This window comes from Pipistrellus hanaki (genome assembly GCF_964339955.1).
Source record: "Pipistrellus hanaki genome assembly, chromosome: 16".
NCBI classification, from domain to species: Eukaryota; Metazoa; Chordata; class Mammalia; order Chiroptera; family Vespertilionidae; genus Pipistrellus; species Pipistrellus hanaki.
In genome coordinates, this window is record NC_140518.1 from 34611182 (window position 1) to 34625365 (window position 14184).

Consider the following 14184-nt stretch of genomic DNA (forward strand, 5'->3'; position numbering starts at 1 on the left):
TCTCTCTCTCTTCCTCTCTGTAAAAATCAATAAAAATATATATATATTAAAAAAAATTTTCTGCAGTATGGTTCTATTGTTTGAATAATAAAAAAATTAACTTAAAATATTTCCCAGGAACAAGAGCTCACATGCTCTCCAGGTTATCCAATAATATGTTCCAGGACAGTGGCAACTACGAGCTGTTTCTTGAAGCTCAGGTCTCTGTGGGCTGAGCAAGGGCACTGACCACCTCTCACATAGCAGCAGCCCTTCCTGGACCTGAAGCTGATACTTGGTACAGAAACTCCACAGGGAACTATAAAAATGCTATTAAGAACAACCTAAAGCCTCTGGGGAATAGTAATAAAATGAGAATATCAACTAACATCCTACAAAAAATAAAAGTGAGGACCAATTTAGAAACTCATCTTAGCTCGAAGGTACTTTAAAGGGAAATAATAATTAAGGGAACACTTTATTACCATGATATAATGTTTCCATACAAAATACTTCTCTCCCAGTGTTCTTTAAACAAACATCAGATTCATTTTCCCTGACAGGGGAGGACAGGTGTCCTATTTAAAAAGGGAAGACAAATACAAGATGCAGTTTTACAGCCGCACAGAGTGAGAGTGCCCTGGAAGAACTAGCTATAACTGACGACTCTAACTCCCAGCCAGGAAATGTGCACCAGTTGGCAGTACGTGGAGCCACCCTCATCCCTTACTTCCAGGTCCCGGAGGAGCCACGTTTTACTGAAACCAGTCCCTTTGCTGCACTTTTTCACCAGGAGCTTCAGCAAATCAGTCTGAAGGAAGGTAGCATGGGTCTCTTCAAAATCGTGAGCCTGCCAAACAGAAAAAGAATGATTTGAAACTGCCTCAGAATGGAGAAGTAAGAATCACTAGCCTTCAGAACCCAGTCTCAACTAGTGGCCCAAGGTCATTCTTAAGTGAAGAATCAGCAGGAAGAATGAAGTCTGGATGTTAGCCATATCTATGTCTGTTCATTCATTCAACAAATATTCTGAAGCCTAATACATCCTGTGTGCTAAGTCCTGTGCTAACAACAGAAGTTTTTTGTCCCTCTCCTGCTTGCTACCTTCCAAAAGCTTCCCGCTGCTCTTTAAACTAAAGAGTTGACAAGGACCTCTAGGATCCCTGCCTGCTTCTGCGGTCTCATCTGCGTCTTCTATACTACCCCGAATTCCTGGAGGTGTTCTGCTTCCTGACGACCATGCCTGTTCCTGGAGTTTGCCACTCTCCCAGCATGTAACACCCCACCCAGATTCTTATCTATCGCCTCAAATTTCATCTTCTCAGAAAGGCTTTTTCTGACTCATGACAGTTTTCCTTGCAGGCTCTTTGTTGTCTCTCTTGAAGTTTAGACTGTAAGCTCCATAAGATCAGGGACCTTCTTTCTAGTCCATAACTACATACTCAGTTCTATCAGGCACTGAATGAAGGATTCAAAGACAGAAATGGTCTCTGCCCTCAGGGAGTTTATTATGTTCTCTCACCTACTATAATGCAAACAACTAAATCCTCAGCAGATTGTGATAAATGTTACATATCAACGAGCAGTGGATGCACAGTGTCAACCCTAAAACTACAAATTCTCAGGGCTGGGCCAGAGCAGACACGCTCTCCAATCCAGTCTCCCCATGGCTTCCTTGCCAGTGCTGCCAAAGTCCAGGAACAAATTTTTAAATGAAATCCTTGTTTTATGGCTAATTCTGTTGGGAAGATTATCCTAAAGTGACCCCTTCCTCCCCACCCCTGCCCCTCAGAGAGCAGAAGAACTATGTTCCCCATAAGTCAAGGCTTCTCATCTCCACACCAACTACTGCCCAGCTCTTTAACTTGTCTGCCTCCTCCCACCCCAACTGACAAATTTATTGCTTAAAGATCCCATGGGATGCTTGCCCCTCTATTCTTCCCTTCTTCCTATCCCATGATGAACCGGAAGCTATGGTTCAGCGGAAAGTGAAAAAACATTCCTTCCATTTTTCTTCTCATCTTCCAAGGTTCTGTGCCATTAGGCAGGGGTCTCATAAAACAGTACTGAAAAACTACAGAAAACCAACTATCAGGAAACTTCTGTTTCTGCTTTAAAGCTATCCTTGTGCAAGGCCTCAACCATTTCTAAATGTAATCAAAATCCTACAGTTAAGCCTCCATTGAAACCAGATGGCATTTCTTCCCAGTTAATGCCCTGCAGATGTTAAATCACAGCCAGATTCAGTAGCCAATGGGAGAAGCTCACGATACCTTTAGTGTTTTATATAATCCTTTGAGGGCCAGGGACAGGACCCAAGTTGCTTCCACGGCCTCAGGACAATGGCTGTCCATGCTGGTTTGCAGAAGGTGACTGGCGATAAAGGCAAAGTGCTGGGAATATTGGCTCAAGTGGGCCTGAGAGTCACTGCATTCCTGTCCTCCTCCTTTCTGGGCCAACTGGTAGTCCTTCACTGAAGGGTGATGTCAGGCAGGAAAAGAAGGCATCGAAAGTACAGTTAATGCCTCCTGCAGCTAAGTTTCTTCCCCAGTAATGTGCCTTATGGAACCAAGAAATGCAAACCCCCAAAATCTCCCTGTTTCCAACTTAGCTGTTATATTTAAGGCCAGCTTGCAGGGGAGCAGAAAAATGGTACTGGGCCACCTATTCACCAAGCAACTGAAAGAGGAAATTAATGCTCCTACTACTGTGCACAAACAAGTTTCCTCCAAAAGACAGCAAAGGTTGTTAAACGTTCTTAAATATAGTACACAAGAGACTTCCACTTCCAAGCAAGACTAAGGGATCGGATTTACTCTTCTATCTTCAATAAACAGAACACTGAAAATATATGAAACAATGGTTTGCAGACATCAGACAACAGGTATTACAAGACTACAAGACTATTATCCCTGAAAGAAGAAACAAAAACCAGTAACTCTGGCTATCCTATATAATAAAAGCCTAATATGCAAATTGGCCCGTAGGGAGGTCGTTCGACTGGGAGACCGGGAGTTTGCCGCTCGCTATGATGTGTGCTGACCACCAGGCGGTGGCGCGGAACACAGTGCGCGTTGGCGACATGCTGAGAGCTCTCGCTGGCTACCTGGGGGCAAGGGTGATGGGGACGGAGGTGTGGTGAGTATGCGGGTTGTCAACCAAGCTCATCCTCACTCCCCCTGCTACCCTCCCCGGGGATGCCAGCGCTTGTGTACCAGGGAAGCCCTCCTGCTCAGGCACCTACCCCATACCCACGCAGCCTCTTCCAGGTGAGCCACTGGGACCACCTGATCGGCCTTCCCGTGGGTTTGCATAGGAACGGGTCTGAGAGGCTGGCCGGGAGAGAGTGTGCTGCCTGCCCAGCTTCCATGTGAAACCAATAGATGGCAGAGGCCCATGCTGCGCCCAGGACCACAGTGTCTGGCCGTGCTCACCACATCTCCATGTGGGGACTTGGGTGCCGTGACTCAGGCTTGGGGGCCCAGGTGCTTCCCAGCTGGGACCTGCCCTTCCATGCCAGATGCTCATGCTTCAATTGCCAGCCAGGCCTAGGGACCGCACCTGTGCATGAATTCTGTGCACCAGGCCTCTAGTCTAAAGATAATTTCCAGGCTGTGGAGCAAGGAGTGAAAATCCAAGGAGAGTCTCAATGAACTGAGGAGATAGATGTCAGTATTCAAGAAAATCAAGGCAGCTAGAATTTATGGGGCAGAATATCACAGAGAAGGGAGATAAAGAGAAAGAGGAAGAGGGAGGAAGAAAGGAGGAGAGAAAAAGAGGGAGGGAGAGAGAGAGAGAAAGAAAAATAGAAAGAGAGAGATTGAGATTTTCTCAGAAGTCTGGCTAAGTACTGATCTGCACAAATGTGAAAGAAAATTATCTATATAGGAAACAACTTGGTTTTTTTTAAAAGTCTACCAAAAAACAATAGGCAAAACAATTCTTGAAACTCAGGGAACGCTGAGAATATTCTGTCTTCCCATGAGTGAGAGTGGGAATATTCCTAGAGGGGGCAAAAAAGCTATTTGAAGATATAATGATTAAAATGTTTCCAAATTTGATGAAAACTATAAATCCAAAAAGCTAGAGGTTCAATAAATCCCCAAGCTGAAGAAACAAAGAAAATCATGCCAGGGTACAACATAATCAAAGTGCTAAAAACCACCAGGTGGTGTGGGTCAGTGGTTGAACACTGAACTATGAACCAGGAAGTCATGGTTTGATCCAGTCAGGATAATTATTCTCTCTTATTACTGATGTTTCTATCTCTCTCTCCCTCTCCCTTCCTCTCTCTGAAATTAATAAAAATATTCTTAAAATGCTAAAAACCAATGATTAAGAGAAAAATCTTAAAAGCAAACAGAGAAAAAAAGACATATTATGGCAATATCTTGCCACCAAAAGGGATCCCCTCCTTTGGAGGAAAAGGAGAGCAGAAGGCCCCCGCAGCTTTCCCCACCAAGGAGCCAAGCAGCCCTCGTGGCTCTCAGAGGCACCCAAAGCTTTTGTCTCCAAGAACTCCCTCAGTCTTTGCCTATGTTAACCTCAGCTGATGGAGCTGCCCAGAATCCGGGCCACTGAGCCCAGTGCTGCAACCCCAGCCACAGCAGCCCTGGCTCAGCCCATGAACACCTAAACCCTTGATGACTAGATATGAATAAAACGGGCATAGATGGGGTTCAAGCAAAGATTTTAACATAGTACTACACAAGGTGGTGCAGGCCAAAAGGACCCCAAACAAGAGCCCCAAACAAGTCTGCTTTATTTATCCTGGTTTGGAGACATTTTGAAAACCAAGATTCAAAGATTATAATGAGAAATCTGACCTGTGCCATATGCGCGTGCGCGCGCAAACACACACACACACACACACACACACACACACACACACACACGACACACTATGAAGAGTAACAGAAAATGACAACAAATTTTTGGCATAAACTATGCAAACCAAAAGAAAATGGATCAATATCTTTAAAATATTAAAAGAAAACCTCTCAGCGAGCATGTTTTGCTCAATAAAATTATCCTCAAATATAAAGTCAAAATAAATATTTCTTTGATTTGGTAGGACAAACCAAAACAAAGATTTTTGTAGCAGCAGACTTTAACTACAAGAAATGTTAAGGGAAGTTTACCAGGCCAAAGAAAAAAAAATACGATGGAAATTTGAACCTACACAAAGGAATGAAGAACACCAGGAATGGTAGGTAAACATGTGGCTAAACATGAAAAACATTGTTTTCTCATTTCTAAATGTCTTTCAAAGTGTCTGACTTTAAAAAAAAATAATGTATTGGTAGGTTTATGTCATGTAGAAGTAAAATTTGTGACAACGGTAGCACAAAGGATGGGGGATAAAAATAAAATCTACGTGTCTTCACTATACATGAAGTGGTATAATATTATTTGAAGGCAGACTATGACGAGTTAAGGGTGAACATTATAAACTGTAATTCAACCACTAAAAAATTATTTGAAGGTAAACTATCGTAAATCCTAGAGCAATCACTAAAATAAATAAATAAATAAATAAATAAATAAATAAATAAATAAATAAATAAATAAAATATAGTTTATATGCCAATAGTAGGGATAAAATGAAATTAAAAAAACTCAATCCAGAAGATGAAAGAAAATAAAAAGGCACAAAGAACAGATGGGACAAATAATGTTAAAAACAGGAAGAGAACAGAGTTAAACTCCACTATCTTGATAACTACTTTAAATGTAAACGGTCTAAACATCTCAATTAAAAGGCAAGGATTGTCAGATTGGATTAGAAATGAAGACTATTCTATGTGCTATCTATAAGAAATCAACTTTAAATGTAGGCACAGGTAGATTGAAGTGAAAGGATGGAAAAAGATATGCCATGCAAATGTTAGTAATAATAATAATTTAAAAAAGCTAGATAGGTCACATAAATATTAACCTAGATAGCCAGAACAAGAAATATTATCAGAGATAAAAGGGGACATTCCATAATGAAATGAGTAATAGACATACACATAATTACAGTTGGAAACTTCAACACATTCCTATCTCAGTATTTTAAGGGTAGAAAATCATAAGAACATATAAGACTTGAACAACACTATCAATTGACTTGCCCCAAATACTGTCAAAAGGACACTCCACTAACAACACAAGGACATACATTTTCTTTAAGTGCACATGGAACTTTTTTCAATTTGACCATAAAACATATGCAGAGATTACACAACTTCCTTCCATTTTTAGAAGAAATAATTATGATTAGGACCTGTTTTTCTTTTCCGGGTTTTGACATCAACGATCACGGCCCTGTTTTTCTCAGTGAAGTGCTTCAAGATGATCACATTATGTGGCTCATTGGCATTATCCATATAAACACAGCGGGTCCCCACACAGAGAACCTAGTAGATGAAAGAGAGAGACAGAAAAAGCAAATCAATAGCACAAAGAAACAGGAAAAAGTACTTAATTAAACACAAGTCCAGTCATTTTGCTGTGTCCTGACTTCAAGAAGCACTCAAGGATGGAGTTCTCATCTCCAAGTCCAGAGCCTGACACGTGCCTGGCACAGAATTGGGTTAAGTGCTTGCTGGATAAAGTTGCCATGATTTCACAGTCCTCTTTGTCCCAAACAGTTGAAAGATATGAAGATCAGAAATGAGATCAAAATGAATGCCAAAGTGAAAAATTATACTTTGAAGTGCTTTGTAATTTACTATATTAGTTACTATTATTCAAAGCCAACTACTGGCAAGCCAAATGAATCAAATGACTAAATTGTTGAAAATGCAAGTTAAACAAATTATCCCATAATTTAAAAAATATATCAATATTATATAAAGGCAATTATACAACAGGGGAAAAATTTCAAAGATAATACTATAGAGACTTGAATGTGTGTGCTGAAGGCAGAAAGAGGTGGCCAGGCCTTCAGAAGGATATACCTGAGGAAAGCCGACCAGTACTAGCAGGCTGAAGATGTTGGTGTGCTTCAGCTGGAAAGGCAGCTGCTTGATGCAGTGGTCTGTGAAGGTGGCAATGACGTCGCGCCACAATGGGGCACTGTTGAGTGACCGCAGGATCTCTGCCATGGAGCACGCCCAGTCCAAACCTACCCGGCTGGAAGGCAAGAGCTTCATTAGTGCACAAGCTCCAAATTAGACCCAGAAGCATACCAAAGAACCACTCATTAGTGTGTGCGTGTGTGTGTGTGTGTGTGTGTGTGTGTGTGTGTATATATGTATATATATATATATTGATTTCAGAGAGGAAGGAAGAAGGAGTGAGAAATCGAATAATAAGAGAGAATCATTGATTAGCTGCCTTCTGCATGCTCTCCACTGGGGATCAAACCTGTAACCTGGGCATGTGTCCTTGACCGGAATTGAACCTGGGATCTTCTAGTCCACAGGTCAATGCTCTATCCACTGAGCCAAACCAGCTAGGGCTCATTAGTTAGTTTAAAAACTACCAGAATAATGATTTTCATATAATGTAAGTGGGGGGGGGGTAATCAAGATCTGTTATTTACATATTATCTACAGCTATGGTTTTTTAAATCTCCATAAAAACTTATACACATTTCTGTGCTTGTGCATATTCCTAACAGAAAAAAAGCTTGAAATATGTGTATATATTTTGTTATTTTTATTTCTTTTTGTTGTCGGAAAGAAGTATATATATATTTTAAAATCTACTTTTTTTATGTCTTTATTGATTTTAAAGAGAGGAAAGGAAAGGGGTAGAGAGATAGAAATATCAATGAGAAAGATTGATTGATGCCTCCTGCAAGCCCTCTATCAGGTTCAAGTCAGCATGTGCCCAAATGGAATGGAACTGGCGACCTCTTGGTTCATGGATCGACACTCAACTGGGGCATGCAGAGGCAGCAGATCAAGGATTCTTTCTCATCATTGATGTTTCAATCTCTCTCTCCCTCTCCTTTCCTCTCTAAAAACAATAAAAATATATTAAAACAAAACAAACAAAAAAACCCCCAGCGTCCTTAACATGGTGTGAGCCAGGATAATTTTTAGTCTTCATTTCTGTTTTACAAATTTGGTATTGTGATTGTTAGGTGTATAATGAAAACAGATCTATTTTCTTCATCCCCCTTACTGCTCTCAGGAAAAGCAAACCAACCAGAGAGTTGAAGCAGCAGACAGTGCCCAGACTGAACGAACAGCTGTTTTAATGTGGGTTTTGAGCATAGTTTAATGTCTGATGACAGCTTTGCTAATAAAAGTAACTCTATCCCCACAAAAGATTCCTGGACAACAGCACTGAATCACACAGATATTAATCAACAGCCAGACCATCGACTTGAAGAAATGAATACCAAGGTAGAGCAGAGGGGGGGTGGCTACCTGTCCAGACACACAGCTCCCAGGCTAAAGAGTAGGTGGGTGGTCTTCCAGCCATCTGGCATAATGGAATTGTCCCCTGCAGCAAATAGGTTGTGTTTGGCTGAGAGGACCTTGATCACTGCGGCATCTACCTCTGATGGCAAAAGGCGGATTATTAACTGGCCAAGGAGACCCAGCGTGAGATGGTAGGTTTCATTCAGGTGGCCTGCGTTGGAGATGACAACCTGGAACATGAGTGGGAGCACGTGCTCCAGGTCTATCAGGGGGACTGTGGGATCCTGCTGAGAGAGGGAGAAAAATCTGTTCAATACAAAATCCACAGCAAATCACCAACTAAAGACTCTGTTCCCTTCTTGTTTTATTTACAACTGTCCTAGCGCCAAAGGAATTATGCGGTATCTTTCATAAATGGCTTATGTACAATCAATTATAAAATACATTTTCAAGTATCATCTTACAACCCTACTTCTAATTTATAACCCTACCCTCAGGAACACACAGTTGACCGCTATTAAGAGTTGGTTTTAGTATATGGCTTACAAAACATTTTTCTTCTACGTATAACACCACTGCTCTTTTAAAAAGAAAATCCTATTTGTTTCTTACCAACTTTAAGGGAGGTAACATGGCTGCCAATAAGCCCAGAATCCTCTTCTGGGAACACTCAGCAAACACCTGCTCGGGGCTTGGAGTAACTGCCTTTTCCTCGACGGGCTTCTGAGACGCTGCTCCTGAATTTTCAGCATCTGAGTGTAAAATACCAAACTTTCAGATTTTGTCAGCTTCTATGTGTGTACAAAGAAGCAAGTAAACCCCTGCATTGCGCCTGTGCTGCTACAGAACAAAGCTGGGACTTGATTTATTTCCCTCAGAGGATATTCTTTTCCATTGCCTTTCTTCCTCCCCCCCCCCCCCCCCCAGAGAAGGGAGTGGGGGAGAGAGACAGAAACATCAATGATGAGAGAGAACCACTGACCAGCTGCCTCTTGCACACCCCCACTGAGGTCCAAGCCTACAACCCGGGAATGTGCCCTTGACCAGAATCGAACCTAGGACCCTTTAGTCCACAGGCTGACGCTCTGTCCACTGAGCCAAACCAGCTAGGGCTCCATTGCTTTTCAGAGATAGTGGGAGGGAGTGGGGAAGGGATGGGGAGAGTGAGAGAAAAACATTGATGTGGTGAAAGAGATGCCTTGACTGGGGGCAGAGAGCTAACCAGCAATCCAAGTACATGTCCTTGACCAGGAATCAAACCCACAACCCTTTAGTGCATAGGTTAAGACTCTAACCACTGAGAACACTGGCCAGGGCCAAAGCTGGGACTTTAAAAACTTATTTTTGAACATGTATGTTTTGGTCAAGGAGGCCTAATAATTGCCATATTACATGTAGAGCCCACCCACCCTTCTCTCTCTCTCTTTCTGTAACCCACATTCCCCTGGTCCTGCTCTTCTATGCTCACAGTGTTTAACTGCCTTTTAATATACCATGCCATTGGAATAAAAAGATAGAAACATCAATGAAGAGAGAGAATCACTGACCAGATATCCCCTGCATGCCCCACACTGGCGATCAAGCCCACAACCCAAACATATGCTGTGACTGGGAATTGAACCATGACCTCCTGGTTCATAGGTCAACGTTCAACCACCTGGTCAGCAGAGGTGTTACCCCTCCCTGCTGACCAGAATCTCTTTCCACCTCAAATTACAGTCACCTGCACCTTTGCCTTAAACCCTCCCAGACTAAGCTCCACAAGGGCAGGAGCTATGTGTCTGGCTGGCTGGCTTGGTCTCTGTTTCATCCCCAGGGTCTAGCACAGAACATGGCACATACAGGGCACTCAGTAAATTAGGGAATAAACAAGCTAGGAAAGCAGGCAAAGGGAAGGAAAGATGACTTATATTTTAATTTGTTGTTCTTGTTAATCCTCACCTGAGGTCATTTTCCCACTGATTTTTAGAGAAAGTGGCAGGGAGAGGAAGAGACAGAGAAACATCGATGTGAGAGAGACACATTGATTGGTTGCCTCCTGCACATGCCCCAGTCAGGGCTGGGATTAAGCCTGTAACCGAGGCTCATGCCCTTGACCGGAATCGATCCTGGGATCTTTCAGTCCACAGACCGATGCTCTGAGCCAAACTGGCTAGGGTGAAAAGATGACTTTTGAAGTATTATCAGTATCATCTGATACAGAACTAAGAAGCCATGCACCTTGGTTTGCTGGCCAATTTTAACTTGTGTTAACCAATAGCTTAGGGGTGAGCATACGTGTATTTTAAGATGAAAGAACTCAAGAGAATGGTCAAATGGTCTTTACCTGAAAGTCCTGTAGGTGTGGCAGCATCAGCAGGAGAGTCTGAAATTTGAGTCTGGCCTGACCCACTTTCATCTGCCTTATTTCTCTGCTTGGGATCCAAAGTTATGCCTTCCTTCTGAACACCACTCTCTCCCTAAAATCAAAATGGTAAGTATAAAAGAATTAAGGTTTCTTACTACAAAAGTTTACTCTTTAATATTACAATATAACCTTTAAAATCATTAATCAGCCCTGATCAGGTGGCTCAGTTGGTTGGAGCATCATCCTGTACACCAAAAGATTATGGGTTTGATTCCCAGTCAGGGCACATACCTAGGTTTCAGGTTTGATGCCTGGTTGTGGAGCTAATGTGAGGCACCCAATTGCTATTTCTCTCTCATATCTATGTTCTCTCTCTCAAAACATATCCTGGGGTGAGGATTTTAAAAAAAATGTTTAAATCATTAACCAATCAGCCTTCACACACTAAAATAGCTCTGAATTCCATTAGAAAATGTCCTTCATTTCTAATGATAAGTCTATACTCTAAGACGGTAACCACGGTATCAATCCCAACAAACATCTTCCCTGATGTCCCTCAGTCAGAGCCTGTAATCCCGTAAGCAGTGGCTCCGTTAAAACCTTTAATACCTCCTATTTGGCTTTCAGAAGCCAAGTATGGAAAGTTCTCTTGGGAAAAAAGAAAAACAAAGGTATAAATTTCCTTCTAGCACACAGCACTGACTTACAACTTTTGAGAATTCCATTTTGGCAAGTAGGCTTGGTAAGGGGCCCTTAGAGTAGCTTCAACAGTTTTCTGGGCTCAGGAGTTTGGTGGTGAGCTGCCCAGATTGGCAGGGTGGCAGCCCTCAGCCTGAATTTCTCCAGGAGTCACTGTGTTACCCCAAAACCACCTGCACTCCCTAGGCCTGCGGGGTGCTTCTCCCTGTTGTCACACAGGTTATACACGGAAAGTAGGTCATATAGGAAGTCTGTGGTGAAGGCACCCCAAGAAGTCTGGGGAGGCCAGGACGCTTTGAATCCAAAAATTGAGTTTTGTACAGCATCAAGTGCCATCAGATGCTGACATCTCCCAGTGGCCATTGCTTATCATTCTCTTTCTAAGATACAGTAACCACAACATCAATCCTACCTCAATCCCCACCTTAGAAAAAGTGATCATAGGATCATCCTAAGAAGGGACGGAGACTGGGAGAGCTATTTGCCTTGTTAAAAAATACCCCTCTGAAAGTCAGACCTGTAAAACCATACTCTGTACCATGTGGGCCTTTCTAAGAACAACAGAATTCCAAAGCTCTGGCTAATCACTGTACTCATGATCACAGGACTCCCAAGTGCCACTGCAGTGCACATAAGTAGCACCTAAAGGAGTCTCATTACTGGCCTGAGGCCCTTGTGGATAAAATCCCCTGGGCGATGCCTCTGGCTGAGGCTGTTTTCTTGGTTGTTTAAAACAAAAGCATTTCTAGTCACTGGAGGGAAATGGGAGGGGAGATACCCTTAATATGGCCTGGAATTGGCTAGAAATACCTGGGAGTTTAAACAAGTGATTTGTACTCAAGGCCCAAATGGGACGTGGTCCTTAGGGCCAGCAGTGGAGACATGTAGGTTCTGTTATGGGGAAGTGCTGAAAACTGAAGCTTTTTAAGAGACTGTGTCAGAAGATGGACACCAAAGGGTGGAGACAATTGAGGGAGGGGAAAAAAAATGGCCTAGAAAAAGGCTTATTCCAGTCTCTAGGCAGGGAAAGCCTAAGATAAGCCTGAAATACCTTTTTGCATGAAAAATTAAGGACATACTTGCCCTGGCTGGTGTGGTTCAGTGGATAGAGCACTGGCCCAAGCACCGAAGGGTCACGGGTTCACCAGGGGCCAAAAACTAATCTTTTTAGGTGCATAATCTTTTTATTTTTTTTTTAAATATATATTTTATTGATTTTAGAGAGGAAGAGAGAGATAGAAACATCCATGATGAGAGAAAATCATTGATTGGCTGCCTCCTGCACGCCCCCTACTGGGGATCAAGCCCAAAACCCAGGCATGTGCCCTTGGCTAGAATCAAATCTGGGACTCTTCAGTCTGCAGGCCCATGCTCTATCCATTGAGCCAAACCAACCAGGGCTTAGGTGCATAATCTTATTCAATCCTTAAAAAACCACTAGGAGGCAGGTAAGAATAGTTAGTACTGACCTGGAACTACTTGAAGAGTGTTTTAAGCACTTTACATACATTAACTCAATGTACATAATATATATAAATCTTACAACAACCTTACAGGATAGGTATTATCATCACCACGTTTTACAGATGAGAAAACTGAAGCGAAGAGACTGTGGTAATGTGCCCAAGGTCTGATGGAGCAGATCAGAACCCAGATAATCTGAGTCGAGTCCGTGCTCTTAACCTCTCTGTTCTGCCCCTCATGTGAATGGCTCTCTGTTCAACCTGCGCAGTAGAGGCATCACTTACATTGCAGTGCACAAAAGGGCCTGCATCTGCCAGCTCCTCCGCAATCTGGACAGCTTCCTTCTCCGGCTGCTCCTCTGCCGTTCGGGTGGGCACCGTGACTGGTGGGGCCTGATTTCCTGGAGTAGCGCTACCATCTGGCAATACACCAAGAAGAGCTAGGGCTTTAAGACCTGCAAGGAAGCAAATAAGAGAATCGTTAAAAGTTTTATAAAAAGGGTGATTTCCTGCAAATGCCATAAACCACTTTGCTACTTTATAGAAATAAAAGACTGAATTCTTTAAAAACCAAACCAAGGAGTACTCAATACAAACCTCTCTGGCTATCTAAATCTATTCAGCTCTGATTTCATCACACCAAAAGTTTGGATAGTGAGGGATACATGTTCTTTATTAACAATAGGTACAATAGGATTGTCTATTTAGAAAACCATCAACAGTAACATAGTAAGTAGCCCCACACAACCAGATTCCTAAATTCCCACTGGCAAACAGGTAGCAAAATAGCTCTGAAGCACCTGCTTCTTATTACAGGCCTCATTTCCCCAGTGTAGATTAGAATGGGGAGTCCATAACAAATGACACCCCATTAAATGTCTCAGAAGTTTAATATTCACGTTATTTTCTTCTTAGCTCCCCTCAGTAAAGTCAAAATCATGTAGATATTTTATTAGTCAAACTGTTTTAGTTATAAATAGCTCTCATTTAGAATAGTTGTGTGGGAGTAGATTTGGATTCCAAGTTTAAAAAAAGGCTGAATTCCTTTGGCAAAGTTAAGTCTGATAGATTCAGATACGAAATATTTCGTCCACAGATATCAAGAGTTTTATTATTAATTTATCTTACATCTACATGTACATATGTTTGAGAAATTGCTACTTTTTAAATATATATATATTTTATTGATTTTTTACAGAGAGGAAGGGAGAGGGTTAAGAGCTAGAAATATTGATCAGCTGCATCTTGCACACCCCCTACTGGGGATGTGCCCGCAACCAATGTACATGCCCTTGATCGGAATCGAACCTGGCACCTTTCAGTCTGCAGACTGACG

At 42.3% G+C, this 14184-nt stretch overlaps 1 protein-coding gene across 2 annotated transcripts in view; it reads right to left on the reverse strand.

The window, feature by feature from the left end:
* The window catches only part of ZZEF1 (zinc finger ZZ-type and EF-hand domain containing 1), a 109857-nt gene that overhangs the window by 15964 nt on the left and 79709 nt on the right, over positions 1 to 14184 (reverse strand). The window contains exons 37-44 of one of the 2 annotated variants that reach the window (XM_084862799.1): positions 13134 to 13303; positions 10666 to 10798; positions 8952 to 9091; positions 8346 to 8623; positions 6924 to 7098; positions 6248 to 6380; positions 2253 to 2452; positions 710 to 829 (exon numbers count right to left, since the gene is read on the reverse strand). In XM_084862799.1, the coding sequence (XP_084718925.1) occupies positions 710 to 829; positions 2253 to 2452; positions 6248 to 6380; positions 6924 to 7098; positions 8346 to 8623; positions 8952 to 9091; positions 10666 to 10798; positions 13134 to 13303 (1349 nt within the window). Of the gene's footprint in view, positions 1 to 709; positions 830 to 2252; positions 2453 to 6247; positions 6381 to 6923; positions 7099 to 8345; positions 8627 to 8951; positions 9092 to 10665; positions 10799 to 13133; positions 13304 to 14184 lie in introns of both variants that reach the window. The other variant, XM_084862798.1, reaches the window with a different exon arrangement.